This window comes from Mauremys mutica, chromosome 13 (assembly GCF_020497125.1).
Source record: "Mauremys mutica isolate MM-2020 ecotype Southern chromosome 13, ASM2049712v1, whole genome shotgun sequence".
NCBI lineage: Eukaryota > Metazoa > Chordata > Testudines > Geoemydidae > Mauremys > Mauremys mutica.
Window position 1 is genome coordinate 43897717 of NC_059084.1, and position 26217 is coordinate 43923933.

Sequence of the window (26217 nt, forward strand, 5' to 3'; positions counted from 1 at the left end):
TTTGCCCTTGTAATGCCCACCCCTGAATTTGCCCCTCCCCTATATTTGCCCCTCTGCTGTGCATCCAAATGCCCCCCAACATTTGCCCCCATTCATCCTGACCCCTAATCCCCCTCCCCCACATTTCCCCCTTCAACATTTGTCATTTCCCCTAGTTCGCCCCCTCCCTTCAGAAAACTACGATTCCCAGCAGTCCCCGCGCTGTAGTATTCCCCCTCCACCCGTGACCTCTGACCCCGCTCCTCCTCCTCCCATAAAGAACTAGACTGAAGCCCGCTAATAGCCCTAGCTCTTTGGGTCTGCGCATGTGCTGAGAAAGGGGCGGGGGAGGCGCGCTTCCACCGAACCACCCCCTCCTCCACTAAAGCCGGCAGCTGACAGCGCGAGCGGCAGCAGGAGCTGCAGCCCCGGCGCGCGGGGACCCTGTGGAACGCTGGGGAGCAGAAGCCGGCGCGCGCCACAGGTAAACAACTCACGGTCCCCAACGGCTGCCTGGGTTTTTTTCCCGCGCTTTCGGACGAGGGGGCGCCGCGGGGCGGGGGGCTGCTGCGCACGCGCAGTGTGAGTCTCCCATAAACAAGCGGGCAGTGTAGGTCTCTTCCCCTCCTCACACCATTGCCCCGCCCTCGGGGGAGGTCTTGTACACCCCTTGCACGACTGGCCTGGTCACAGACTCTTGCATGCCCCCCCATTGCACCAACATGGGGCTCTCACATCACTTGCACCATCAATTCCCCATATGTGATTGTGCACCCATTGCACCCTCACAAGGCTCTTGCATGCTCCTTGCACCAATGACCTGAGTGTGGAGCTCTTGCACACCCCTTGCACGATCACTTCCCCATATGTGGCTTGAGGGCCACTTGCACCATATCCCACCTCACAGGGCTCTTGTGCAGCTTTTGCATCAGTGGTTTGCACAGGGGGTTCTTACATACCCCTTGCACCACCGGTTCCCCCACATGTGGCTTGTGCATCCCTTGCCCCATTGCTCCCTCACAGGGGTTTTGTGCACCCCCGCACTATGGACCTCTTGCACCACTGGTCCCCCTCCCCTCCCCCGTGGGACTTTTGCATGCCCTGATACCTATTCACAGGAGGCTTGCCTGCCTTCAGCACCATTGGTTCCACTTATGGGGCTCACACAACCTTTCCAATAGTGACTTGAGAGACCCATATCTCTTGCACCATTATTTTCTTCAGAGTTTATGAATGCCCTTACACCAGTGATTTATTCGTAAGGGTTTTAAACATGCCTTGCACCATCATTCCTCCTCTTTGGGGATCGAGCACAATCATCCCACTCACTAGGATTTTGTATATCCCCCGCTCTATTGTTGCCCCAACACACTGGGGGTCTTGCACTATCATCCGTGTCCTGCAGTGGGTTTGCATGCCCTTTTCTCATTGATATATTGGTGATATGTATGCCCTTGCATAATTATATCCCCTGTATGTGGACTATATGGGGGCGTCACATGTTCACATGTGGGATTTTCTCACCCTTGCACGACTGCATGCCTTCATGTGAGTTGCATCAGGATCCTGTAGGGAGTTTGTGGGCCTTTGCCCTAGGATCCTCTGGAATAGCCATATTGCCTTGTGCTATTGTGTGTCCTTGCACTAGGCTGCCATTTAATAGTTGTCTTCTCACCCCAGGACCCTGTTGAAAAGTTGTATGTTTTTGCAGCAGGAATACTCCTGCACCATAACCCTACCAGGACCTCAAGGAATAGTTTCATATGTCCTTGCACCAGGACTCTGTGCAATAATCATCTCCTTGGACTAGGATACTCCACCTCCTTGTACCAGAACTGTGTAGAATAGCTACCATCCTGCACCAGGACCCTTGAGCTATTTCACCTTCTTGTTGCACCAGGATCACGTGGGATATTTGCAGCAGAACTCTTTAGGATACTTGCTTTCCTTGCACATTACACCAGAAACCGGTGGGTAATTCTCCTCCTTGCACCTGGATCTCTTGTTCTCTTCTGCCTCCATCGTTGCACTAAGACCTTGTAAAATTATTTTGCCTCCTTGCACTGTCTCATTTCCATAACCAACAGACCCCTTCCTCGAACCACCTTCCCTGCAGGATATTTGCAAACAAGTGCTTGCCCCAGGACTTGTGAGACATTCTCCTTGCACATACTGGCCCTGCAGTGCACTTCTCCAAGGATTGTCTGCATGCCAAAGCCTCGGGCTAGGGCCTCCGACAAACAAATCATTGACTAAACCAGACAGCTGTGAAATATTTGCACGGTAAACCATGGGTCAGCTCCCGTGCTCCACCTTTAGCCATACCTGTGGAAAACTCACTTGATAACCACTGGATGTCTGGGCACCACATTGCACCAGACCACTGAGAATCCACCCTAGATATGAATCCACTTGGTGGTGGAGCCTGCTGTTACCCCACTCATTTCGTTACCCTCCTAAATTATCGTTTCCCTTCTATTTGTTATTGTTTCTGGATTATTAGAATTTAAAGCCTCCAGGAAGTTATTAGATTTCTCCACGCACACATGCACCAACACCAACGGTCTCCTGCCAAAATGGCTTCCGTCCGGTTCATGGTGACCCCTACAAAAATTGATGACATCCCAGGCCTATCTGACACCAGTCCAGACCTCAGCTCCCGCTCCAGCTCCCGGGTCCGCTTCAGCTCCCGGGAGAGTGTCCCTGAGACAAGCCGCAGCGAGGGCATGAGTGATTTCTCAGGGGCCACCACCTCAGTGGCCACTGTTGCGGGTGAACCGGCTAGCGACAGGACGTCCAACCCCCATGACATGGCAGAAGGTAGGTGGTACGTGGCCAGTTATGTGCATGAGCACGAGAAGCTGGGAAGTCACCAATGTTGATGTGGCTACCACTGTGGTGGTTTGGCTGGTGTGGGAGGGTGGATGGAGACTTGGGTGCATTGGAGGTGGACATCTCGTGGGAGAGTGGTGAGAGACATGGATGCAATGGAGGTGGACAGGTTTTTTTGCATTGGCACTAGAGCAGGACATCTCCAGGGGATGTTGGATGCATCCACTGCAACTTAACGGCTGCATTGGAAGTGGAGAAAGAAACTTTATGGGTGCATTGGAGATGACACACTCAACTTGCAATGCACTTATCTGTTGGCCAACTTGCAGTTGCGCAACTGCTGGGTGTGCTGAAGAAGGAAGGAGACCTCTTTCAGCTGCATTAGAGAGGGATGACTCATGGGTGCGATGGAGATGGAGGGGGATAAGTTATGAGTGACTCCACAATAATTCATGGCTGCAGTGGGGTGGGCTGGTTCATGGTGGCTAGTGCATCACCAGGTGCAGTTGTCTTGCCAGTTCTCTGTCGTTGCCCATCAGGTGCCTCCTAAATGCTTTGGTCTTTCCACTTGCCCACAACAAACGGGAACACACGTCCAGCTTCCATTTTGGGGTGAAGTGTCTTGGTTGCCAGCTTTAAGATAGGTGTGGCTGGATGGGGGGGTGTTTTTACAGAGGGTTATAGTGCATTGACTCTATTGCTATCACTGACTCAGCCACTATCCTTATTTCTTCAGCCTCTTTCCTGCATGGGAAATGCTGAGCAAGGCTCAGCGGAAATGACTCGGGAGAATTGAACTTCCCTTTAATCCTGTTGATTCCCTTGTTCATGCAGACTCAGATGAGAGATGAGTCCTAGAACTTGGTGGTGGGGCTTCGGTCGCCACTGATTCAGAGTCACGGCTCCTCTCGGGGCCTCCCAGCATGGGTTATGTTACAGGCCTGAAAATGCTGTGGTCTGCAGTACGTGCACATAAATGCCGTGTTTGTCTCATAGGATCTGTGCGCAGGGATTGCTCGCTCAGCACTGAAATGCGTCGACTTCTGGGGTGAAGCAGCTGTGTAACAGTGCCTAATGATGCACAGTGCTGAGATGCAGCTGCCTCTGGTGTGGAGCATGGCTGCTGCTTTAACAGCTCCAAGAGCGAAGAGTTTAGGACAGGAAGTGAAGGAGGACTTTGGATTGGATTGATATTGCAAGGAGAGATTTAAAGGAAGTAGAGGTGACTCTTTAGAGCTGGGATTTTCTGGGATGCTGGGTTCATTCCCAGCTCTTGCAGTGAATATGAGTGTGCAATTGTGAGTCCGCCTTGGCACCAGGTGTGTTCATCTCCCCCTTGTCATAAGGGGCTCATGGATGGCCATGCTCTGGGGCAAAGCTGATCAGCCTGGGGTCAGGAAGGGAGAGCTGGTTTATGGATATTGTCCAGCTCATACTCACATGCCTATGAGCCTTCTCCACTGGAGCACCCAAGACAGTCCTGTGCTCCCCGTTCTGTCTGTGGGATCACTTGTGGGACAGTACCCTGGTGATGTCACAGACATTTCACAAGCCATCAAGGCCGCTGTGTTCCTCGAAGGGGGTCCTTTTGTTGTCGTCAGAGGCCTGAAGCCCAGTGAAGCAGCAAAACAGGCACTGCAGGAACTGGAGAGCACGAGTGTGTGTGTGTGTGTGTGTGTGTGTGTGTGTGGCAGGCCTGCAGCAGGAGGACAGATCGAGCAGACAGCTAGCGCCTCGGGGACTTAATGTCCCCAGCACCTCAGCTGTTTATCTCCCGGGAGAGGCTGGCTGTGCTTTCCGAACGTCCTTTGTCCTTGGGCAGAGAGAGAGCGGATGGGAACTGGGGAGAAGGTTTCTGCGTGACCTGATGTGGCCCCAAGGCTGGGATGAGTGAGAACACAGACAGACACACACACAACTTCCTTGATTTTTCAGTACATGCACAAAGACACAGATGTATAAGCTCACACATGTGCATGGGCTTGACTTGTTTTCAACAGCGGCTCATGCATGCACAGAGACAGGTGCATAGATCTTATGTGATCTTACACACCCACGCATGCGTGTAGTGCTCTGCTGCTGTTCAACGCACACTTGTGCGTGGGGGCCGCTTGATCCACCAACACGAGTGCCTGCTGCCCTCCCTGCTGAGCTGTCTCCCCACTTGTTTATTTCACCCGCAGTCCCTGTCTCATGCAGCCCCCTCCTTCCCATCATCCCATGACAAATGGCCGTTTGCGGCGCCCGCCTACGCCTGTTCTCTGTTCCTCAAACAGTCATAGGGCTGGGAGAGCTCGCAGCCTGTGAGGGTGGGGGTGGAGTGCTCTCCTGGGCTCCCTCTGTGCTAGGGGCTAGGTCTTGATCTCCCCACCCCCATCCCAGGTGCTCACAGCTGGCTCTCTGGCCCTCCCCATCCATTGATTCCTCTGTCCAAGCTAGATGGATGTGTGTCCTTTCTGTGGTGCGAACAGAATGGAGTCAGGTCTCCACTGCGGTCAGGGGTGACTCTGGATTGACTGCAGGGGGAGCGGAGCCTGGAACCAGTCCTGATTCTGTGGCAGCAGAAGAGAAACCCCGGGGGGTGACTCCAGTTCTGCCCCATAGTGTGTGCTCTGACCTCAGCCCCCCTCTGTTCTAGGGCATCACACAGCTGTGGGGGCATGCACGGCTGGAGCAGAGAGCAGCAGAAGAGGAACTGAAAGGGCATAACTGGAACAAGAGGTGGGGCTCTGGGTCAGGACTAGAGGTTGTAAGCAAAATTACTCCCAGCCCCCAACTATCCCAGCCCTGGCCGCTGGCCTCTCCCTCCCGCACAGCGATGCTGGTGCCCCTCAGTCCTGACCCACAGCCCCTTGCTATTCCATCCCTGGGCTCCCCCACCTCTGCTGGTGCCCCTCAATACCCACCCACAACACCTGCTGCCCCAGCCCTTGTCTTCCCCCAACCCAGTAGTTTTGCTGGTGCCCCTCAATCCTAACCTGCAGCCCCCCTGACTGTTCCACTTGAACATATACTGTGGTGTAATGTGTGGTTTGGCCTGTTGATGGCAGCAGAAATAAAGTTAAAGGATGCCTAACGGGAACGTGAATTGTCCCTAATAAGGGAACCGAGGCCAGGTCTATGCTACATAGTTAGGTGGACGTAAGGCAGCTAACGTCGACCTAATCATGTCTGTGTCTACACTACAATGGTGCTTCTGCCGAAATAAGTGAGCCCACTACACCGACGTAATAACTGTACCTCCACGAGAGGCATAGGGCTTATGTCGATGTAGTAAGGGTGATGTAGTGTCTGTGTAGACGCTGCATTATTTACATTGGCTGTCAGCCCCAAGCTGGGCTGACAGCTGTTAGCAACCTTCAGCCCTGCTGCCTCCCCCTGAGGGATTGGAGGGGTGGGGAAGGAAAGCATGATCCTCGCCCCCTCCCCCAGTCTCTCACTGGGTGGCAGCAGGGGGGCTCCAGCTATCAGCCCCAGCAGTGGGGGTCACAGTGGGAGGCTCCCCCAAGGCTGACAGCCAGAGCTGTGAACTTGCACCTGTCTCTGTTTCACACCAGGGAGCCTACCAGCAGTGAAATTGACGCTGCTTTTATTTCCCATTTCCTTTCTGTCTCCCTCTGTCTGTCAGCTCAGGCGGGAGGGGACTCCAGCTGTGAGCTCCCCACAGGCTGACATCCAGAGCCCAAGCCAAAAGTTGAAATAATAGCAGCCGTGAAACTGACAATAAGGTCAATTTCACTGCTGCTGGGCTCCCTGCTGTGCAACTGAGCCCCCTGTGGGCTCACAGTTGGGGCTGTCAGTGCCAGGGTGAGGGATGGCCCAGCTGGGAGCCCGGCATCCGCCTAACAGCTAGGGGAGGCGCAACTGTGAGCCCCGTGCCTACAGTTGAGGCTGTCGGCCCCAGGGTTGCTGGGCTCCAGCTGTGAGTATCTAGCAATGCCCCATTTCAATCAGTGGAAGCCCCCCTGGTGAGGATGTGAACCACCGCTTTAAATACTGCGGTGGCTGTATGTCCACTTAATGTAAGTCGACTTCATTTTGTAGTGTAGACGAGCCCTAGGTCGCTCTGTCCCTAATCCCTTTTCCCTGATCATCTCAAAGCAGTTTGCAAAGGTAACTTAGTCACCTGAGCCAGTGCAGGGAGTGGGAAGCCTCAACAGAGAACTGAAGGGGCCCCTGTGCCAGGGCTCTCCTCTGCTTGCTCAAGGGGTCATTTCAGGGCAGTGGGGTGTGGCTAACCCCGTTCTGGAGCGGGAAGTGCTGTGGGGCCAACCCAGCGTTTGTGTCATTCACCCTGGCCTGGAGTTCCCCGTTTTAGGCATTTCCTAAACTGATTAAGACCTTTTCCCTAATCTCTGCTCCTTCTTGGTATAAATAGAGAGGGTGGGGTATGTAGGGAAAAGGCCACCATGAGCTGGAGTTTGCCCAGCTCCACCTCTCCTGCTGTAACCCACTAGCCCCAGTCCTCTCCCAGAGCAAGGATAGAACCCAGGAGTCCTGCCTCCCAGCCCCCCTGCTCTAACCCACTAGCCCCACTCCTCTCCCAGAGCTGGGGATAGAACCCAGGAGTCCTGATCTGACTCCATCCTGCCTCTCAGAAAGCCATGCTACAGCTCAGGTGGCTACAGACTTCTCCATCCAGACAGTAGCTGTGGGGCTGTTACCCAGAGCTGGCTGCATCACAGCGTTGTGCCCGTCCCTGCCTCTCCCAGGTTGCCTGCTACAGTTCAGCGGGAGAGCGGTTGTAGGTGGAGCAATTAATCCTCTTAGTGCCAGTAATACACACACAGCAGGGGAGGGCGTGTCCCCCCCCCCCACCATCCCGCCTCTTCCCCTGGAGCCTGCCGGTCACCTGATCCCGGCGCTTCCAGTCCCTTTCGTTGCTGGTGCTGGGGGAAAAGTTAGTCCAGAAAATGCCTCACTTCACTGTTACTAAGGTGGAGGAGGAGGAGGAGGGTGGGGTGGAAGAAGGGTCCCAGGAAGGAGCCAACGGGACTGGCATCTGGATGCCCAGAGAGATCATGGTATCAGGTGAGCCGTCATGTAAACACGCCACATTAATCTGCTTTACCTGCGTCTGTCTCTTGGCTGCTCCTCCCCTACCTGGGCTGCCCCCTCTGTCTCGGGGGTATGGGGGGGAGTGTCTCTTTATTGTCCCCTGCCTCCTGATTGCCCCCCAGATCCAAGCAGCCTCCCCAGCCTGCCTTCCTCAACCATCATAGCAGCCTCCCCTGGGCTCTTCCCAACCTGTTGCATGATCTTCCGTTAAACACCAACCACAGCTCCGCTCCTGATTAGTGAAGGAAGTGCGCTCCAGTGGTTAGAGCAGGGGCACTGGGAGCCAGGACTCCTGGGCTCTGTTCCCACCACTGGAAGGGGAGTGGGGTCTGGTGGATTAGAAAGCGGGGGAGCCAGGACTCCTGGGTTCTTCCTCTTCGGAGCTGTGTGCTTTCTGTGCTGCTTCTTCCCCTGCCCTGGGCCTCACTTTCTCTGCTGTGTGAGGCTTGGGGGGGGGGGGGGGTAACTGTGGAATGTGCTGCAGGGCCTGATCCTGAGCCCTCCAATCTGAGTGGAACCTTTCCATGGATTTGGATCAGGCCCGGAGACCCTGACAGAGAACGGGCCGTGGGAAGTGCTGTTACGCTGTACAGGGCTGGTGTGCATTTGGGTCCAGTGTGGATCTGGACAGGCAGTTTTTGGGAAGGGGTCTGCGGGGTGACTGTCCCCTTGGGGACTGATGCAGCTGACGATGGGCACTAGGGGATCCTGTCATAGTGAGGGTGATGGGGGTAAACGGGGGGTGCTGTGTTTGCTCAGACTCTAAACAGCCCCTGCCACCAAGAGAGACGGAGCAAACCCCAGTGTCCTGGCAAATTCAAGCTCTCCTGATTCTGTCCTGGTTCGAGCCACATGGCACCCTCCTTCACTGTCTGCCCCAAACCTACAGGCAGTGCTGTGTGGCTGTTACTCAACCACTCCCACCCCAGAGGTGGCCGCATCTCAGTCCCAGGCGAGCCATTTGTGTGCAGTCTCACTGTGCAACTGTTATGTAGCTGTCAATTCACACCCCAGAATCTGTAGAATCTTACCACTGGGCGAGCGATCCCGGTGCAGCGTTGCTGTGTAGCTGTTACCCAGCTGCCCCGCCCCAGAGGTGGCTGCATCTCAGTGATCCCAGCAGTGTTTTTATATCCCTCCATGCCTGTGAAGCTGGATTGAGTGAGAACCTCATTAGATGGCAAACACCCCCCGCCCCCGCACCCATGTGCTTAACCCTTTCCTTTCTGCCTTGTTCCCTGTGGTTCCTAATCAATAATCAGTTACGCTCAGTAGCTGGAGCACTGGGTTTGCACTCACCTTTGGCACAGAGACTGGCCTCCCCTGTCGACCTAGAAGGGGTGCTCCTGGGAGAGGGTGTACATTGGGGAAAGCTCTCGCTGCATCTGCCCCTGCTCTGGGCTTGCACAGAGGAGTCGCTGCTGGCTTGGCTCCTTCCCCTGGCAGGGAATTTCCTTCCATCTCTCTGACATTTTCATTCTTCCCTCCTGTCCGACTTTTTCATTCTTTCTTCCTTTTTCCCTGCCCCCTCCTGGCCAAAGCAGGCTCTGTGTAACCTGGGAAATACTCCGTGCAGCATCTTCCACCCCCTGTGCCCGGATCTCAGTTGGGCATTGCACATGGCGGAAGTGACTTTTCTGAGCTGCAGCTGGAAGAGGGGTGTGTGTTAATATACCACCCACTTTATACAAGGCCCGCGTGTTAATCCAGCTCCCTAGTCAGGACTCCTGAGCTCTCACTGTGGCTCTGGGAGAGGAGTGGTGTCTAGTGGTTGGAGCAGGAGTGGCTGGAGAGGGCTGGGTGCCAGGACTCCTGGGTTCTATCCCAACCTCTGGGATTAGGGAGAGGGGGAATGTCCAGCCATTCTCCCACCCTGGGGCTGGATCGGGGCAAGTGCCCCCTGAAGGGGAAAGGCCCCATGTTCTTAAGTATGTAACCACCCACCCCACCCCCCTGCCCAGTGGCTGAGCAGGAGCAGGCCTCGTGTCACACAGCAGCCCAGCTAATTCGATTTAGCTCCAGCGGGGAGGGCAGCGTCAGGGATTATATCCCAAGCCTAGCCCCTGGCTTCCTGCCAGGCCGCCCTCTGCGTGTCAGGGCTCATGCTGCCTGCCTGCTAGATGGAGAGGAGATGGTCTATGAAGGTGCTCCCAGCTCTGGGCAGCACAGTTACAGCCACTCAGATGGCGTGCAGAGAGCCAGGACTCCTGGGTTCTGTTCCTGCTCCCAGAGGGCAGAGGGTCTAGTGGTTAGAGCCGGAGGGGCTGGGAGTCACAACACCCGGGTTCTTTTCTCAGCAGAAAATATAAATGTGGGATAGAGGGTCAGTGACAGAAAATCTACCTAGCTCCGTGGAGTGGGAATGTAATGTAGCTCAAGCACTGGCCACAGGATCAAGTGTCTGTAAGTAGGGTAGAACCCAGGAGTCCTGTATGGTGTCCTAAGGCAGTGACCCCTGGTATTGAGGGACCCTTTTCCACACCCACAGGTGGTCCAAGGCCTTGCTTTTCTCTCTCCCTGCTCCCGAAACAGGACCACCTCTGGGGCAGCGTGGGAACGGGAGCGGGGCCAGCGTTGGGACAGATCTGTTCTCTGGGTGGCTGGAAAGGGCAGGATCCCAGCTGCTTCCATGTAATCCCCAATTATCCTAGGCCGTTTCCCAACCCACCGAGCAGGGTTAAAATCCCCAGTCTGGCGCCAGACGCTGGCTCATCAGCTGAGCAGCAGGGGCAGGGGACAGACACAGCTGGGGGAGCTGTGGGGCTGGACTCTTTCTCTCTTTCCTATCTTTGTCTCTCTTTTCCCCCTCCTGGCAGTACAGGGGCTGTGGTGAATCCTTCTTCCAGAGCCCCCGGCTGGCGGGGGGGCTCAACAAAGGCTTGATTCATAGCCTGACCCAGGGCAACCGTTGCCCAGCCACCCGCCTCGCTCAGTCACGTTGCTCTCTGCTGCTTGAGGGGTTAGGTGACAGGGAAAGATCTGAGGAGACTGGCACTTTCTGCCCCTCGGGGGTCCAGCCTGTCGTGTGTGTCTGGGCGGGAGACTGACAAGTTTCCTACCCAGGCCGGAATCGGTGCCCACGAGAGGGGAAAAGGCGCCATCTCCCATTCCTGACCCCCGGGAGCCAGCCAGCCAGTCCCCCGCTCTGGGGTCAGGTTGGAGCTGGTGCCTGTTAGAGGAGAAAGGCCCCATCCCCCTCTCCCTGAACTCTGCTATATAATTGCACTGGTTTCTTTTTATATTGTTGCAGCTACTTTTTGGTTTTGAAATCATGCTCTAAAACCCCCAGAATCTTTGCTCATTTCCCTTTCTTTGCCAACATGTATCAGTGGGAGGAAATATATTTTATCAGAGTCTTTTTTGTTTTTCATTCCTTTTTTTTTTTTTCTTTTGTGATTCATTTTTTCCCATCTTCTGTTTGATTTTCAGACGTGAGTCAAACCTCCATCACTGGGGAACAGTGTCAGCTCTTAGGTACGGTATTGCTAAGGAGTCGCGTGTGTCTCTCTCTCCTGGCCAGAACGAGCCTGTGTGTGTGTCCGTTTGTGCCTCTTGCTGGAGGGGATGAGCCCTGCTCTGTGTGTGTCTGTCCCTGCTGCCCCCCTGCCGAAGCCCTGCTCTGTGTGTGCATGTGTGTTTCACCCCTGGATCAGACTACCCTAGGGAGAGGGTAATTTACATACCCCTCGCTACTAATTCCCCTCTTTCCCCATCTGCTGGCCCTTGGATCATCGCAGGCACCTGCAGCTTGAGCGCCAGGCCCAAAACTGAGGTGTGGCTTTGTCCGTCGTCCTTCTCAGCCCGATTTCACAGTCAGAGAGGAGGTCTGGTCTGTTGGAACTGGGTGACAGGACTCCTGGGTTCTATTGAAGCCACTCGGGTGTTGGGGAGAATGCCCCTCCGAACCCCGCTCCCTGCAGCACAGTGCCCCCAGGGGCCAGCACTGACTGGGAGGGGAGAGCGCCCCCTGCTGAGCCCCCGCTCTCTGCAGCCCAATGCCCCCTAATGCCATGCTGAAGTAGTCTACTTTGGCTTTTCCTGCTGGGGAGCCCCCAGCCCGTGGATCGGGTGCCGTGGGGCTCACTTCTTAGTACCTTGTTCTCCGCTGACCTTGTCCCACCTCAGCGGTTGGCTGGTAGTGTGGCTTTCCCTGTGCTGTGTACAAAGCAAACACCGAGGCCAGCTGAGCTGCTCAGGCCCTGCCAAATAGCAGTGCCCATGGGGGGGGGGGTGACATTACGCTGCCCAGGAGTGGTGCTAGGGGTGCTGTGCTCTAGGGAGTGGGGTGGGAGCTCTCCCCTGGTAGTCAGCGCTGGCCCCAGTTCCCCAGTGCGGCACTGGGGGGCGCTGTGCTGTAGGGAGTGGGGTGGGGGCTCTCCCCTGGCAGTCAGCGCTGGCCCCAGTTCCCCAGTGCGGCACTGGGGGGCGCTGTGCTGTAGGGAGTGGGGTGGGGGCTCTCCCCTGGCAGTCAGCGCTGGCCCCAGTTCCCCAGTGCGGCACTGGGGGACGCTGTGCTGTAGGGAGTGGGGTGGGGGTTCTCCCCTGGCAGTCAGCGCTGGCCCCAGTTCCCCAGTGCGGCACTGGGGGGCGCTGGGCTGTAGGGAGTGGGGTGGGGGCTCTCCCCTGGCAGTCAGCGCTGGCCCCAGTTCCCCAGTGCGGCACTGGGGGGCGCTGTGCTGTAGGGAGTGGGGTGGGGGTTCTCCCCTGGCAGCGCTGGCCCCAGTTCCCCAGTGCGGCACTGGGGGGCGCTGTGCTGTAGGGAGTGGGGTGGGGGTTCTCCCCTGGCAGCGCTGGCCCCAGTTCCCCAGTGCGGCACTGGGGGGCGCTGTGCTGTAGGGAGTGGGGTGGGGGCTCTCCCCTGGCAGCGCTGGCCCCAGTTCCCCAGTGCGGCACTGGGGGGCGCTGTGCTGTAGGGAGTGGGGTGGGGGTTCTCCCCTGGCAGCGCTGGCCCCAGTTCCCCAGTGCGGCACTGGGGGGCGCTGTGCTGTAGGGAGTGGGGTGGGAGCTCTCCCCTGGCAGCGCCGGCCCCAGTTCCCCAGTGCGGCACTGGGGGGCGCTGTGCTGTAGGGAGTGGGGTGGGGGCTCTCCCCTGGCAGTCAGCGCCGGCCCCAGTTCCCCAGTGCGGCACTGGGGGGCGCTGGGCTGTAGGGAGTGGGGTGGGGGCTCTCCCCTGGCAGTCAGCGCTGGCCCCAGTTCCCCAGTGCGGCACTGGGGGGCGCTGTGCTGTAGGGAGTGGGGTGGGGGCTCTCCCCTGGCAGTCAGCGCCGGCCCCAGTTCCCCAGTGCAGCACTGGGGGGCACTGGGCTGTAGGGAGTGGGGTGGGGGCTCTCCCCTGGCAGTCGGGAGCTGGGGCCAGCACTCAGTGCAGCACTGGGGGGCGCTGGGCTGTAGGGAGTGGGGTGGGGGCTCTCCCCTGGCAGTCGGGAGCTGGGGCCAGCACTCAGTGCAGCACTGGGGGGCGCTGGGCTGTAGGGAGTGGGGTGGGGGCTCTCTCACAGTGAGAGCCGTGCTAGGTGAGCTGACTCTGGGCGGTGTTCTGCCAACTGCCCCAGAGGCCCATCCCGAGCTGTGAGCAGCAGAAGGGGCCTGGGGAGCTCCCTACTACCTGGGAGGCCGGGTGCCAGAGAGTTGTTATTCCTGTGCCGCTGCCTCTCGGCTGAACATGCAGAGGCGGCTGCAGGTTCAAACTGCTGGGGGCCTGGGGTGGAACAGGTGGTTATTGTGCCCAGCCCAGCAAGGAATCTTCCTCTGAGCAGGCAGCAGCCTGACTGTTGACTCACCTCTCGCCAAGGGGCAGAGAGAGGGTGAGACCACAGGTTAGAGCCTGGGGGGCTGGGTGCCAGGACTCCTGGGTTCTATCCCCAGCCCTGGGAGGGGAGTAGGGTCTAGTGGGTTAGAGCAGGGTGGGATTAGGAGCCAGGACTCCTGGGTTCTGTCCCCAGCTCTGGGAGGGGAGTAGGGTCTAGTGGGTTAGAGCAGGGTGGGATTAGGAGCCAGGACTCCTGGGTTCTACTTTTGATGCTGTGCCTCAGTCTCCTTCCATTCCAGAGGAGTTGTAGAGGTGTGTGTGTCTGTACATTGGTGCTGCAGTCCCCCTGCCAGGAGGGAGCGGTGAATGGCTGGGCTCTTGGAGAACCCTGGTAAGCTGGTACAGGGCTGAGACCCCCCAGCTCACTGCAACTCACACTGGCATCTCCCTGTCCCACTTGTCTCTCCTCAGACCCCGGGCGCAAGAAAGACGTCTATCTCAACAACACCAGCTACGAGGACGGGGATGAGTACTTCGACAAGAACCTGGCGCTCTTCGAGGTATCCCCAGTGGAATCTGCCCCCGCAGGCAGGGAGGAGAGGGCAGAGTGGGGAGGTGGACATTTGCTGCCCCCTGGTGGCCAGTGCTGGGAGTCTGAAACGTGGTTCATGTCCATCCAGGAGCTATGATGCAGCCCTGCCCTCCGATGGGGTAACAGGGCCTGGCGGTTTGTCCCTTCCCCCAGAACTAATCCAGCAGCCAGGGTCCGCTGTGCTCTTCCTCCGGCTGGTTCTCCCCTGCTGGGATAGGGGTGGCGGGGCTTCAAGTTCACACCCCTTTGAGACGCACGTAGGCAGTTGACACCTCTTGGAGCAATGGGCTCAGGCTGCATCTCAGTAACGGGCTCAGGCTCTCTGCAGACTCAGGCAGCAGGGACAGCTCCCCATTTCACCCCCTCTCGTCCTGCAGGAGGAAATGGATACCCGGCCCAAGGTGTCCTCCCTGCTTAACCGCATGGCGAACTACACCAACCTGACGCAGGGGGCGCGGGAGCATGAGGAGGCTGAGAACATTGCAGAAGGCAAGAAGAAGCCCACAAAGGTGAGGGGCTGCGGGGTGGGATTGAGGGGCACTGGCCGAGCTGGGACCAGGCTGGATCGATCTCAGGGTTGGGATGGCCTGGGGCTGAAGGGTGGGATGGAGGGGCAGGGTTGGGGGGCAGTGCGGGGAGCCCAGGGATGGGATAGCAGGGGGCTGCGGGGTGGGATTGAAGGGCATCAGCCCTCTTAGTCTATCCCCTCCCAGAGCAGAGTCCTGCCTCCCGGCACTCCTTGCCCTAACCACAGTCTCTCTCTTTGCAGACGCCGCAGATGGGCACCTTCATGGGCGTCTATCTGCCCTGCCTGCAGAATATCTTTGGGGTCATCCTCTTCCTGCGCCTCACCTGGGTGGTGGGCACGGCCGGAGTGCTGCAGGCCTTCGCCATCGTCCTCATCTGCTGCTGCTGCGTGAGTGTCTGCCCTCAGCGGGGCACTAAGGGGCAGTGCTGACCCTAGCGTGGCACTATCGGGCGCTGTGCTGCAGGGAGTGTCCCAGCTAGAAGAGTGTAGTGAGCTCCCTAAGGATTGTGAACCCTGGTGTCCTACCCAAATCTGGCCTCAGTCGATACAGTTCTGCTTCCCCAGGCCCGCCCTGCATCTGCCATTGGCGATGTCATTCTCCACCACTTCTGGTTCCAAGTCCTTGTTCACTGGGCCTCTCCAGCTGCCTCATCCCACCCCAGAGGCAGCTGCATTTGGTGCAGGCCGTGTGAACCTGATGTCTGCTACCAATTCAGTGCTGTTCCTCTAACAACACCCCCTGCTGTCCTCTTTCACCTTCTCTGCAGACGCTGTTAACTGCCATCTCTATGAGTGCCATCGCCACCAATGGAGTCGTGCCGGGTGAGTGGGTCAGGCCATTCTTCTCTCCTGGATTGGCCAGCATCCCTATCCCCTCAGCTCTGGATTGGGCCCATCAGCCAGGCCTCAGTTCTTCCCTGTGGTGGTTGGTTCCTTCCTGACCTCCATCTCAGGGCATCTCCTGCCCTGGCGCCTATGGATGGGGAGCCCTTGGGACACACCCCAATCTCCCTAGCTGCTCCCTGACTGTCTCTGTCCTCTCTCTCTAGCTGGGGGCTCCTACTTCATGATCTCCCGGGCGCTGGGCCCTGAGTTCGGGGGTGCTGTGGGGCTCTGCTTCTATCTGGGCACCACCTTCGCCGCCGCCATGTACATTCTGGGAGCCATCGAGATCTTCTTGGTGAGAACGCTGCCCCCTGGGGGCCTGGGATCTGTGTGGTGTGTGTGACATGTCCCATTCCCCACCCCCATGAGCCAGCCGGCCCCCCGCCCTGGGGTGGCTTGGAGCCGGCGCCTCCTGGAGGTGACATCTCTCTCTGTGCCCCGCACAGAATTACATCGCCCCCGAGGCAGCCATTTTCCGTAGCACCGACGCGCTGAAGGAGTCGGCGGCCATGCTAAACAACATGCGGGTCTACGGCTCGGCCTTCCTCGTACTTATGGTGCTGGTGGTCTTTGTCGGCGTGCGCTACGTTAACAAGTTCGCCTCGCTCTTCCTCGCCTGCGTCATCGTCTCCATCCTGGCCATCTACGCCGGGGCCATCAAATCCTCCTTCGCCCCACCCCGCTTCCCGTAGGTGCTGGCAGGCTCTGCGGGGGGCTGGCAGAGGGCGCGGGGGGATTGGCACTCCTCGGGGGTGGGGCTCACCTCGGTTAGGGGTGCCATGGGGGGCTCTATGCTCTGGGGCTCTGTGTCTATCTGCCTTCCCACCCGGCGCAGGGTCTGTATGCTGGGGAACCGCACCCTGTCTGGTCGGCACATCGACGTCTGCGCCAAGACCCAGGAACTGGGCAACTTCACGGTGCCCACCCAGCTCTGGGGCCTCTTCTGCAACTCCAGCAAGCAACTGAACGCCACCTGCGACGAATACTTCGCTCACAACAACGTCACCTCCATCCAGGGCATCCCGGGCCTGGCCAGCGGCATCATCACCGGTGAGGGCCTAGTGCGGCTGGGCGGATCCGCCCACCAGCCGGTGGTGAGGGGAGCCTGCCATGGCTGCAACCCTGTGGCATCTGGGCATGAGCCCCGTCAGCTACGGAGCCTCTCAGCCCTCTTTCTGAGGCCCTCGGACCAGCACAGGCCCCCAGGACACTCCAGTAGCTTAAATGCAGACACTGCAGCTCGGGAGATTGGGAGGGAGAATGGGACCCAGGCATCCACAATGGCAGCACGGGGCACTCCCAGAACCTCGGCCAAACCGTGAGCCGGCAGTTTTCATGGTACTGGCTAGAATTCCTGGGTTGTACAGACCGACGCCCTGGTGCCGACTCAAGAGACCCTGGTGGCTCTGGGATGGGACAGTCCAACCCCCTGTGGCTTCACCCCGTGGCCCCAGCCCTGCTGACTAGCCGCTTCTCCCTCCCTGCAGAGAACCTGTGGAGCAGCTACCTGCAGAAGGGGGAGATCATCGAGAAGCCCTCGGCCCACTCTGTCGACGTGCTGGGGGCCATGAGCCAGGAGTATGTGTTAGCCGACATCACCACCTCCTTTACCCTGCTCGTGGGCATCTTTTTCCCCTCTGTCACCGGTGAGTACTGCTGCCATGGGGGAGGGAGCTGGGGACCCTGGCGTCCGAGAGGGTAGCACAGGGCGATCACCCCTAGGGGGCCCGGCAGGCTCCCACTGCTAGGGAATAGGACCCTGGGGTCTGGGACAATGGTGCAGGGTGCTCACCTGGCAGCCGTTTCTCCTGTACTGATCTTTGCAGGGATCATGGCTGGCTCGAACCGTTCTGGAGACCTGAAGGATGCTCAGAAATCCATCCCCATCGGCACCATCCTGGCCATCCTCACCACCTCCTTCGTCTGTATCCTGCCAGGGCTAGCGTGGCGGGGGGTGGGCACGGTCGGGGCAGGGAGGGACATGCCTCGCTCAGGGTCAGAGCATGCCAGAGCCCATATGAGGCCGGGTGGAGAAGGGCCCCCCGCGGGGCGAGGCTGCGTGGGGGTGGAGGATCACTGACCACCCCGCTGTGACCTTGGGGCCATGGCCGCCTTGACTCCGCACTGCCATAGATCTCAGCAACGTGGTTCTGTTCGGGGCCTGCATCGAAGGGGTGGTGCTGCGGGACAAGTGAGTATTGGGGGGACCTGCCCTGTGGTGCTCGCCGGCACCTGCCGCTGGGGCTGCCTGTCCTCCCCATAACGCCGCCTCCTCAGGGGGCCTGGGTCCCCCGCCCATAGTCCTCTTTCCGTGGGGTCCCCCCAGAGCACCTCTCCACTGGGTTGTTCCCCACTTGGGTCCCCCAGTGCACTGGGTCATCCCCAGCCCGTGACACCCCTCCACTGGGTCCCTGCATCCCCACAGTGCCTCTCCATTGGGTCTCCCCCAGCCTGTAGTACCCTTCCGCTGGGTTCTCCTGTTCACTGGGTCCCCATAGCTTCCCTCCACTGGGGGCCCCCTAGCCCATTATGCCCCTCCACTGAGTCCCCATTGCCCCCCTCCGTGCAGTCCTCCTGTCTATAGGCCCTCTCCTGTGTCCGAGGCTCCTCCATGCCTGGTTCCCCCCCCCCCGGCTGACGGTCCCTCTCCCGCCGGCAGGTTTGGCGACGCTGTGCACAGGAACCTGGTGGTTGGGACGCTCTCCTGGCCCTCCCCCTGGGTCATCGTCATCGGCTCCTTCTTCTCCACGTGCGGGGCTGGGCTACAGAGCCTCACCGGCGCCCCCCGCCTGCTGCAAGCCATCGCCAAGGACAACATCATCCCCTTCCTGCGGGTAAGAGCGCGCTCCGCTTCACTCTCCCTCCCACAGTACCCAGCCGCCCCGCCCCAGAGCTGGCTGCATCTCCACGCTGGGCGAGCCATCCTTGTGTGGCTTTGTGTAGCTGTCCCCCAGCTGTGCCCCTCTGTCCCCGAGCTGGCTGCATTCCTGCCTTCCTGAAGTGGGTTTCCTGTGTGCTGTCGCCCTAGGTATTCGGCCATAGCAAAGCCAATGGGGAGCCGACGTGGGCTCTGCTCCTGACTGCAGGTATCGCCGAGCTGGGCATCCTCATTGCTTCACTGGACCTGGTGGCCCCCATCCTGTCTATGTAAGGTTCCTGCTGAGCCACGTGGGGGCGGGGAAGGGGGTGGGCAGGACTCTGTGGAGGGGGCAGATCCCGCTCCCAGCTGGGATTTGGCGTTCGCATCCCAGAGCGGGGAATCTCATGATGGTATATCAGCCTGCACCCAAGGGGGAGCCCCCAAGGCACCACCCCCCGACCGTCTCTTGTCTTTCCGGGTCCGTAGGTTCTTCTTGATGTGTTACCTCTTCGTCAATCTGGCCTGCGCCTTGCAGACCCTGCTGCGCACCCCCAACTGGAGACCCCGCTTTCGCTACTACCACTGGTAAGGGGTTCTGCCCCAGCACCGGGAGGAGAGTGGGGTCTAGTGGCTAGAGTAGGAGGGGCTGGGAGCCAGGACACCTGGGTTCTATCCTAGCTCTGGGAGGGGTATGGGTCTAGTGGGTTTGGGAGGATGGAGTGACAGGACTCCTGGGTTCTCTCCCCAGCTCTGGGAGGAGCCTGGTGGGTTGAAATGGGGGTCTGGACTCCTGGATGTGTGTGCTCTTTCTCTCTCTCTCTCTCTCCCTCCCTGCAGGGCGCTCTCATTTGTGGGCATGAGCATTTGCCTGGCGCTCATGTTTGTGTCGTCCTGGTATTACGCCATCGTCGCCATGGTGATCGCCGGCATGATCTACAAGTACATCGAGTACCAGGGGTGCGTTGTCTCCTGCAGGGCCTGGCACCCCTGGGGCTGGACGGGCTGCCCCTGCAACTCCTGGGTTCACCCATTTTCCTCCCTGACCTTGGGGAGTTCCCCACCCCCTCTGCCTCGGCTTCCCCATCTCCTGCCCGCTAGGGAGCAGAGTGGGGCTTGGGCTCCATGGGGAAGGCAGCCTTCGCCTTCCCTGGGGGCTGCCAGCCGGGGCCTGTGGGCAGCTGTAGCAATGGAGGAGACACCCTTCCCCCAGTGGCCACCCTGCTGGGATGGAGTGCTGTGGCTCTGTACAGGAAGACCTGTCTCATGGGTTAGAGCTGAGGGAGCTGGAAGCCAGGACACCTGGGTTCTGTCCCAGCTCTGGGGTGGGGGGGAAGTGGGGTCTAGTGGTTGGACAAGAGTGGGCTGGGAGCCAGGACACCTGGGTTCTGTCGAGTCTGAACTTGGCCAGGTTCCTTTCCCTGCCTCAGTTTCCCCAGCTTTCTCACGTGACCCCACCTCCTCAGTGCGGGGTGGATGGCTTTCGGCTGAGCACCGTGTCTCTGCCCCCCAGAGCCGAGAAGGAGTGGGGCGACGGCATCCGGGGCCTGTCACTGAGCGCTGCCCGCTTCGCCCTGCTGCGCCTGGAGGAGGGCCCCCCCCACACCAAGAACTGGAGGTAGGAGAGCCCCCCCCACACACCCCGCTGTTCCATGGGGTGAGCCCCTCTGGCCCCCCCCGTGACCCCTCGCTCCCCGCAGGCCCCAGCTGCTGGTGCTGCTGAAGCTGGACGAGGACCTGCACGTGAAGCACCCGCGCCTGCTGACCTTCGCCTCGCAGCTCAAGGCGGGCAAGGGCCTGACCATCGTGGGCTCCGTCATGGTGGGGAACTTCCTGGAGAACTACGCCGAGGGGCTGGCGGCTGAGCAGGTCAGGGGAGGGAGAGAGCAGCCCCTGCCGAGATCCACCCTGCTGCACGGTGCCCCCTCCCCCCCAGCAGCATGGTGCCTGCTCCATGCCACACGGTTCCTCCATTCCCCACCGGCCGCCCGGTGCCCCCTCCTGAGCCCCTGCCCCCGGGCCCTTGCTCTGTGTGGCACAGTGTCTCCTGCCAAGGACCCCTGGCCCCTGCCATGTCACACCCCACTGCACGATACCCCTTGGCAAGCACCCCACCCCCTGCTCTGTGTGGCACAGTGCCCCTGCTGAGAGCCTCCCCCATGCCAGCAGTACGGTGTCCCTTGCTGAGCCCCAGCACCATGCCCCCATAGAACCCCCCCCTCCCCCGGCTCCTGCTGTGTGGGGCACAGCATCCCCTGCCACGTGCTCACACCCGCCCCGTGCTGAGCACCCCGGACCCTGCTCTCTGCGGCCCAGTGACCCCACCCCCCAGTGCTGTGGCTTCCCTTGAAGAGGCTGTCACCCCCCAGCAGCACAGCGCCCCCCAGCCGCTCCCCTGTGTGTGTGTGTGTCTTGCAGACCATCAAGCACCTGATGGAGGCAGAGCGCGTGAAGGGCTTCTGCCAGCTGGTGGTGGCAGCCAAGGTGCGGGAGGGCATCTCCCATCTCATCCAGTCCTGTGGCCTGGGCGGCATGAAGCACAACACGGTGGTGATGGGCTGGCCCAACGCCTGGCGCCAGAGCGAGGATGCTCGCGCCTGGAAGACCTTCATCGGTACGTGGGGGTGTGGGCTTGGGGGGTCCTCCCCTCTCCCCCACTGGTGCCCTCTGACCACTTTTGTCACCGTAGGCACCGTCCGGGTCACCACAGCCGCTCGCCTGGCCCTGCTGGTGGCCAAGAATGTGGCCTTCTACCCAGGCAACGCGGAGCCCTTCCTTGAGGGCAACATCGACGTGTGGTGGATCGTCCACGATGGGGGCATGCTCATGCTGCTGCCCTTCCTGCTCAAGCAGCACAAGGTGCCAGTGGGGGCTCGGCCTGTAGCGGGGGGATTGGGGCGGCAGGACTGGGGAGCTGATCTGCAGGTGCTGACCCATCCAGTGCTTGGTTTTTCTCTCTCTCTCTCCCCCCCACTCCCCCAGGTGTGGCGTAAATGCAACATCCGCATCTTCACGGTGGCCCAGCTGGAGGACAACAGCATCCAGATGAAGAAGGACCTGGCCACCTTCCTATACCACCTGCGCATTGAGGCGGAGGTGGAGGTGGTGGAGATGGTGAGAGACTTGAGGGAACGGTTGGTGGGGAGAGGGCGAGGCTGCATATGAGCAGAACGGCCCCTAGGGGGCAGCACTGCAGCAGCTGAAGAGTGGAGCCTCGCTTGGGGGGCCCAGGTATAGGCCCTATCTCTTCACATGGGACAGCTTTGTCCAGGGCTTGGAGCGGGAGGGAGCCAGGACTCCTGGGTTCTATGCCAGTTCTGGGAGGGGGGTGGGGCAGGTTGCACCTCTGGTCTCAGCTCACCCCACATGTGCCCCATGCAGCACGACAGTGACATCTCAGCCTACACCTACGAGCGGACTCTGATGATGGAGCAGCGCTCCCAGATGCTACGGCACATGCGGCTCTCCAAGACTGAGCGGGACAGAGAGGTAAGTGGGGACTGGGGGGTGGGGGTGGGCTGCTCCCCTTCCCCATGGGGCACTCCCCCACTCACCCCCTGGGCTTCCCGCAGGCCCAGCTGGTGAAGGACCGCAACTCCATGCTGCGCCTGACCAGCATCGGCTCCGACGAGGATGAGGAGACGGAGACCTACCAAGAGAAGGTGCAGATGACCTGGACCAAGGATAAGTACATGGCAGCCCGCGGGCAAAAGGCCCGGACTCTCGAGGGTATGCAGGACCTGCTCAACATGAAGCCGTAAGCCCCTCTTGCTTCCCATCAGCCCCTGGGGACTGCCCCCCTCCACCTCCCATCCACCTGGAGGTGGTGGAGATGCCCCAATGTGAGGCTAGAAATGCTTTCCTCCACCCCATGGGAGGCATCCCGATCTCCTATGGAGCCACTCTGCATTGTCTGGCCCTCCCCCAAGCCAGTGTCCGTCCCTAACCCTCCTGCCCCCTGCAGGGATCAGTCCAATGTGCGGCGCATGCACACAGCTGTCAAACTCAATGAAGTGATCGTCAACAAGTCCCACGAGGCCAAGCTGGTCCTGCTCAACATGCCGGGGCCGCCCCGCAACCCCGCAGGTGATGAGAACTGTATCCTTGGCGTGGGGAGCCTGGGGGGGGTTAGGTGGGGGGAGCGCTGTCTATCTGTCTTGCCCGTGTTGGCTCCTTAACCCACGCCCCAGACATGGAGTTCCTGGAGGTGCTGACTGAGGGGCTAGAGCGGGTGCTGCTGGTGCGGGGGGGTGGCAGCGAGGTCATCACCATCTACTCCTAGAGCACCCCCTCCACTGGCCCCTGCCACTTCGTTCCACTGCTGCCCTCCAGATGGGCTGGGGACAAGGGGCACGCCAAAATCCAGTGGGGGCACACCTCCATGGAGCAGTTACCCCACTGCTCTACCCCTACAGGGCAAGAAAGGGGGTGGCACCAAAGGGACTGTAGTATTAGACCCACCAGGGCAGGGTCACCAGGGGGCAACCCTCACAAAGCAGGGCTGGGAGAGATTTCCCAGGGTGCCCGTCACCACGCAGTGCCAAAGCTGCTTTGCTTCCTTTCAAGCTGCTGTGGAAGGGTGGGGAGCGCAGGGGGGGGTTGTGGGCCTCCTCCCTTCTCCCAACCTTTTGTGTGCAAGCAGGGTGGTTGCTGTAATGGGGCCTGCTGGGGGCAGGCCAGTGCCAGTCACTGATCCAACTTCCGAGGCCTAAGGGCCAGGGTGCCCATTGCAGGGGCCAGAGTGGGGCTGAGAACCCCAAGAAACCACCAACTTATCACACATGTGGCTTAACTTTTTATTTCACATTCACTCCTGCCCCATAGCCCTAGGGCTGAACTGGGGGTGGGGTTGCTGGATCAAGAGAGGGCAGGGACATGAGGTCCCCACTGTCCCCTTCTCCCCCTCCCTGGGCTGCTGTTGTCTCTCAGCATTAATCATGGCAGGCTGGACAAGCGGTTGCTGGAGCCCCTGGCCCCCAGGGCAGCCTTGAAACAGGTAAACCCTCTCCCCCTACAGCTTCAGTTGGAAGGCAGGGCCTGGCAGCCACTACTTGATCTTTGCGGGGAGGGCTTTTAATTTATTGGGGGTCAAGCCCCACTTCACAGTGTTGGGGGTGAGGAGGGATTTTTTTTTTTGCTCTGTACCAGAACTGTGTAAAGAATAAAATTTTGTACATTAAGTGTAGCTGTGGGGGCCAGAAGGCAGGGGTGGGGGAGAGAGCACAAGGGCTGGTGCTTGCACATGGAAGGGAAAATCCAGACTGTGCTTGGGGGGTGCACTCTGCCTCCCTCCGCCCCCCCCCGCACAGCAGGCAGTGGAGCCACCCCTACACAGCAGCTTTATTTACCGCTCCCCCTGAGGGAGGGGGAGGCTTGGAGAGGATGGTGGGGCTCAAAGCCCAGCAGGAGGGGTGGAGACTCCCGGTCCTCCTGGAAGGCCTGCGCTCACTCCGGGGGCGAGGGCTGTTGTGGGTCACAGCAGCAGCCCCCCGCCTGTGTACTCCATCCGCTGCAATGAGAGAGGAGAAGGGGTCAAGTGCAGCCCTGCCAGCCCCCACCCCATCTTCCTACATAGCCCCCCACTCCCCACTGCTCAAAAACCTCTACACTGTCCCCAGGAGCTGAGCCCTCCACCCACCCCAGCCTTCCCCCCTCACCTCAGGGGGCTCAATGAAGGCCAGCCAGTCGGAGGCGTGGGTGGGCAGCAGCCCCATGGACTGGCACTTGTAGACAGCCAGCGCCAGCCCCAGCAGGTTCCCGATCAGATACACCAGCCCCTGCAGGAACTTCTGGCTGGAGCTCTCCAGCAGCTTGAAGGCTGGAGGGGGGAAGGGAACCGAGTCAGACTTGGGGGGCAGGAGCCAAGGTTGTGGGGAGGCTCCAGACACCAGCCTGGTGGGGAACCTGGAGCAGGGCAGGGTTGGGGGAGAAGAGCTGAGACTGCAGGGAGGCACTAATGTCCTGGATGGGGGAAGTGGCAGGGGGTTGATACCGGTTGAAATAGGCATGGGAGGGGGTGGGGGGAGAGGGATACTCACTGGCAGAGATGTGGGGGGGGGGGGGTTTGCTGAGAGCAATGGGAACTTCAGGGGGCAAGGAGGGGGAGGAGCTAGGGGATACTCACTGGCAGAGATGGCCATGAGGGCCTGCAGGGGGCGCCAGGCCATCATACACACCATCATGGTGGGGAAGATGGAGATGGTGTTCCCAGCCATATACATGATGAAGAGGTTCATCGGGATCTGCTTCAGCGGCCCCAGTGCCACATCCCAGCACCGCTGAGGGGGGAGAGAACATGTGTCAGAGGGGCCTTGCCCACCCCAACCAGCATCCTACTCTGAGGCCCCCACCCCATCCTCTTGGAGAGAACCCAGGTGTCCCACCCCCTTGCACCCCACATGTGCAGACAGAACCCAGGTGTCCTGGGGGTTCTCAACCCCCACTGTACCTTCTCCACCAGGATACGGTCGGTCTCCTGGACGCTGGTGTCAGGGACCTGCTTGTCTGAATAGCCCACGGGATAGAGGGATTCGCCTTGGCCACTGCCCCGGTCGTTGCGGCCCCTGGGGAGGGAGAGAGAGGAGGCGGCGGGAGGTTTGTGCGCCTAGGGGACTGCAGCCAGCTCTGGGGGGGAGCAGCTGGGGAACAGCCACATGTAACACTGAAGGGGCACAGCTTGCTTGGCACTGAGATGTAGCCACTAATAAACTGGGGTGGGGGGGCAGGGTCCCATTTCCTAGCGAGACCCACCCGCCCGTCCAGCCCCTTGCAGGCTGGGAGGAGATCCCAGCCTCTGGATCATCGCACAGGGTGTTTCAAGCTCCTGGAGCCTGGTCTGGGGGGGTCCCCGGGCACAGCTCCTCGATCTGCCCCCCACCAGGGCAGGAATCCGCTGCCAGCCGCCTGGCCCCACACCCCCCGTAACAAGCCCCCGGCCGGCCCCAGCCCCTCACCTGCCCCCGGTGCCCGGGCCGCCCAGCTCGATGGCCCACTTGAAGCGCCGGCCCCGACTGGCCACCAAGGGGGTCCCCATCTCCGCCTGCAGCCAGGGGAGAGTCAGAGACCGAGCCGCAGGGAGCCCAGGCGTCCTCCCCCGCCCCACGGAGCCCAGACACCCGCCTCCCCCGGGAACCCAGGCGTCCTGCCCGCCCGGAGCCCTGACACCCTCCTCCCGCCTCCCCCGGGAACCCAGGCGTCCTGCACCCCCCGGAGCCCAGACACCCTCCTCCCCTCTCCCCCGGGAACCCAGGCGTCCTGCCCCCCCTGCCCCGGATCCCAGACACCCGCCTCCCCCGAGAACCCAGGCGTCCTGCCCCCCCGACACTCTCACCCGGCCCGGCGCCCCCTTGGAAACAGCTAATTTCCGATTACAATAAGTGACTTCCGCCTCTGTACTGTACGTCACTTCCTGTCGCTGGGGCAGAGGCCGCTCCTCCTCCCCCAACGGGGCGGGGCTGCCTGGCCAGAGTGAGGCTGGGGAACCTGGAACCGCCCCGTCCCCAGCCCGCGGGCCTTAAAGGGGAGGTTGGAGGAATTAAAGCGGGATGCTCAGCGAATTAAAGGGGAGGTTGGGGGATTTTCAGGGCATTTGGGGGGGTTGAAGGGGAGGCTGGGGGGAGTTCAAGGGGGGTGCGCAGAGCCGCAGGGGAGGGGGGATGGGGAGCGCATTAAGGGGCTCTGAGGCTGTGATGGCCACTAACACAGGTTGTGAGAACACATCTGGGGGTCTGGGCAGG

At 60.1% G+C, this 26217-nt stretch overlaps 2 protein-coding genes across 3 annotated transcripts; one reads left to right on the forward strand and one right to left on the reverse strand.

Moving 5' to 3' along the window:
* Positions 1–301: 301 nt before the first annotated feature.
* On the forward strand, positions 302–23693 carry LOC123348103 (solute carrier family 12 member 6). Of its 2 annotated transcripts, XM_044985453.1 has the most exons (26): positions 302–463; positions 1660–2799; positions 11299–11343; positions 14090–14178; positions 14588–14719; positions 14980–15126; positions 15507–15561; positions 15789–15919; positions 16071–16312; positions 16460–16674; positions 17112–17270; positions 17451–17549; positions 17758–17815; positions 18284–18458; positions 18653–18771; positions 18971–19069; positions 19322–19441; positions 19995–20099; positions 20182–20350; positions 20900–21095; positions 21171–21340; positions 21464–21595; positions 21863–21970; positions 22054–22238; positions 22446–22579; positions 22672–23693. In XM_044985453.1, exons 2-26 carry the CDS (start codon positions 2526–2528, stop codon positions 22761–22763), a joined length of 3450 nt encoding a protein of 1149 aa, XP_044841388.1. In that variant the 5' UTR covers positions 302–463; positions 1660–2525; the 3' UTR covers positions 22764–23693. The 2 variants fall into 2 exon arrangements, with proteins under 2 accessions (XP_044841388.1, XP_044841389.1); XM_044985454.1 differs by lacking the exon at positions 11299–11343.
* On the reverse strand, positions 23264–25883 carry LOC123348104 (ER membrane protein complex subunit 4-like). The gene is made up of 6 exons (XM_044985455.1): positions 25812–25883; positions 25435–25520; positions 24930–25044; positions 24606–24759; positions 24139–24299; positions 23264–23990 (listed from the first exon to the last, which is right to left on the reverse strand). Exons 2-6 carry the CDS (start codon positions 25512–25514, stop codon positions 23955–23957), a joined length of 546 nt encoding a protein of 181 aa, XP_044841390.1. The 5' UTR covers positions 25515–25520; positions 25812–25883; the 3' UTR covers positions 23264–23954.
* Between the last annotated feature and the right edge of the window lie 334 nt (positions 25884–26217).

Excerpts from the sequence above, each read along its gene's own strand:
- LOC123348103 (XM_044985453.1), top strand. The coding sequence starts at position 2,526 with ATGCACCAACACCAACGGTCTCCTGCCAAAATGGCTTCCGTCCGGTTC. Across the intron at positions 21,596-21,862 it reads AGGTGGAGGTGGTGGAGATG|CACGACAGTGACATCTCAGC; the intron begins GTGAGAGACTTG and ends TGCCCCATGCAG. Across the intron at positions 21,971-22,053 it reads AGACTGAGCGGGACAGAGAG|GCCCAGCTGGTGAAGGACCG; the intron begins GTAAGTGGGGAC and ends GGCTTCCCGCAG.
- LOC123348104 (XM_044985455.1), bottom strand. The coding sequence starts at position 25,514 with ATGGGGACCCCCTTGGTGGCCAGTCGGGGCCGGCGCTTCAAGTGGGCC. Across the intron at positions 25,045-25,434 it reads GGCCCGGGCACCGGGGGCAG|GGGCCGCAACGACCGGGGCA; the intron begins GTGAGGGGCTGG and ends CTCCCTCCCCAG. Across the intron at positions 23,991-24,138 it reads CCTTCATTGAGCCCCCTGAG|CGGATGGAGTACACAGGCGG; the intron begins GTGAGGGGGGAA and ends CTCTCATTGCAG.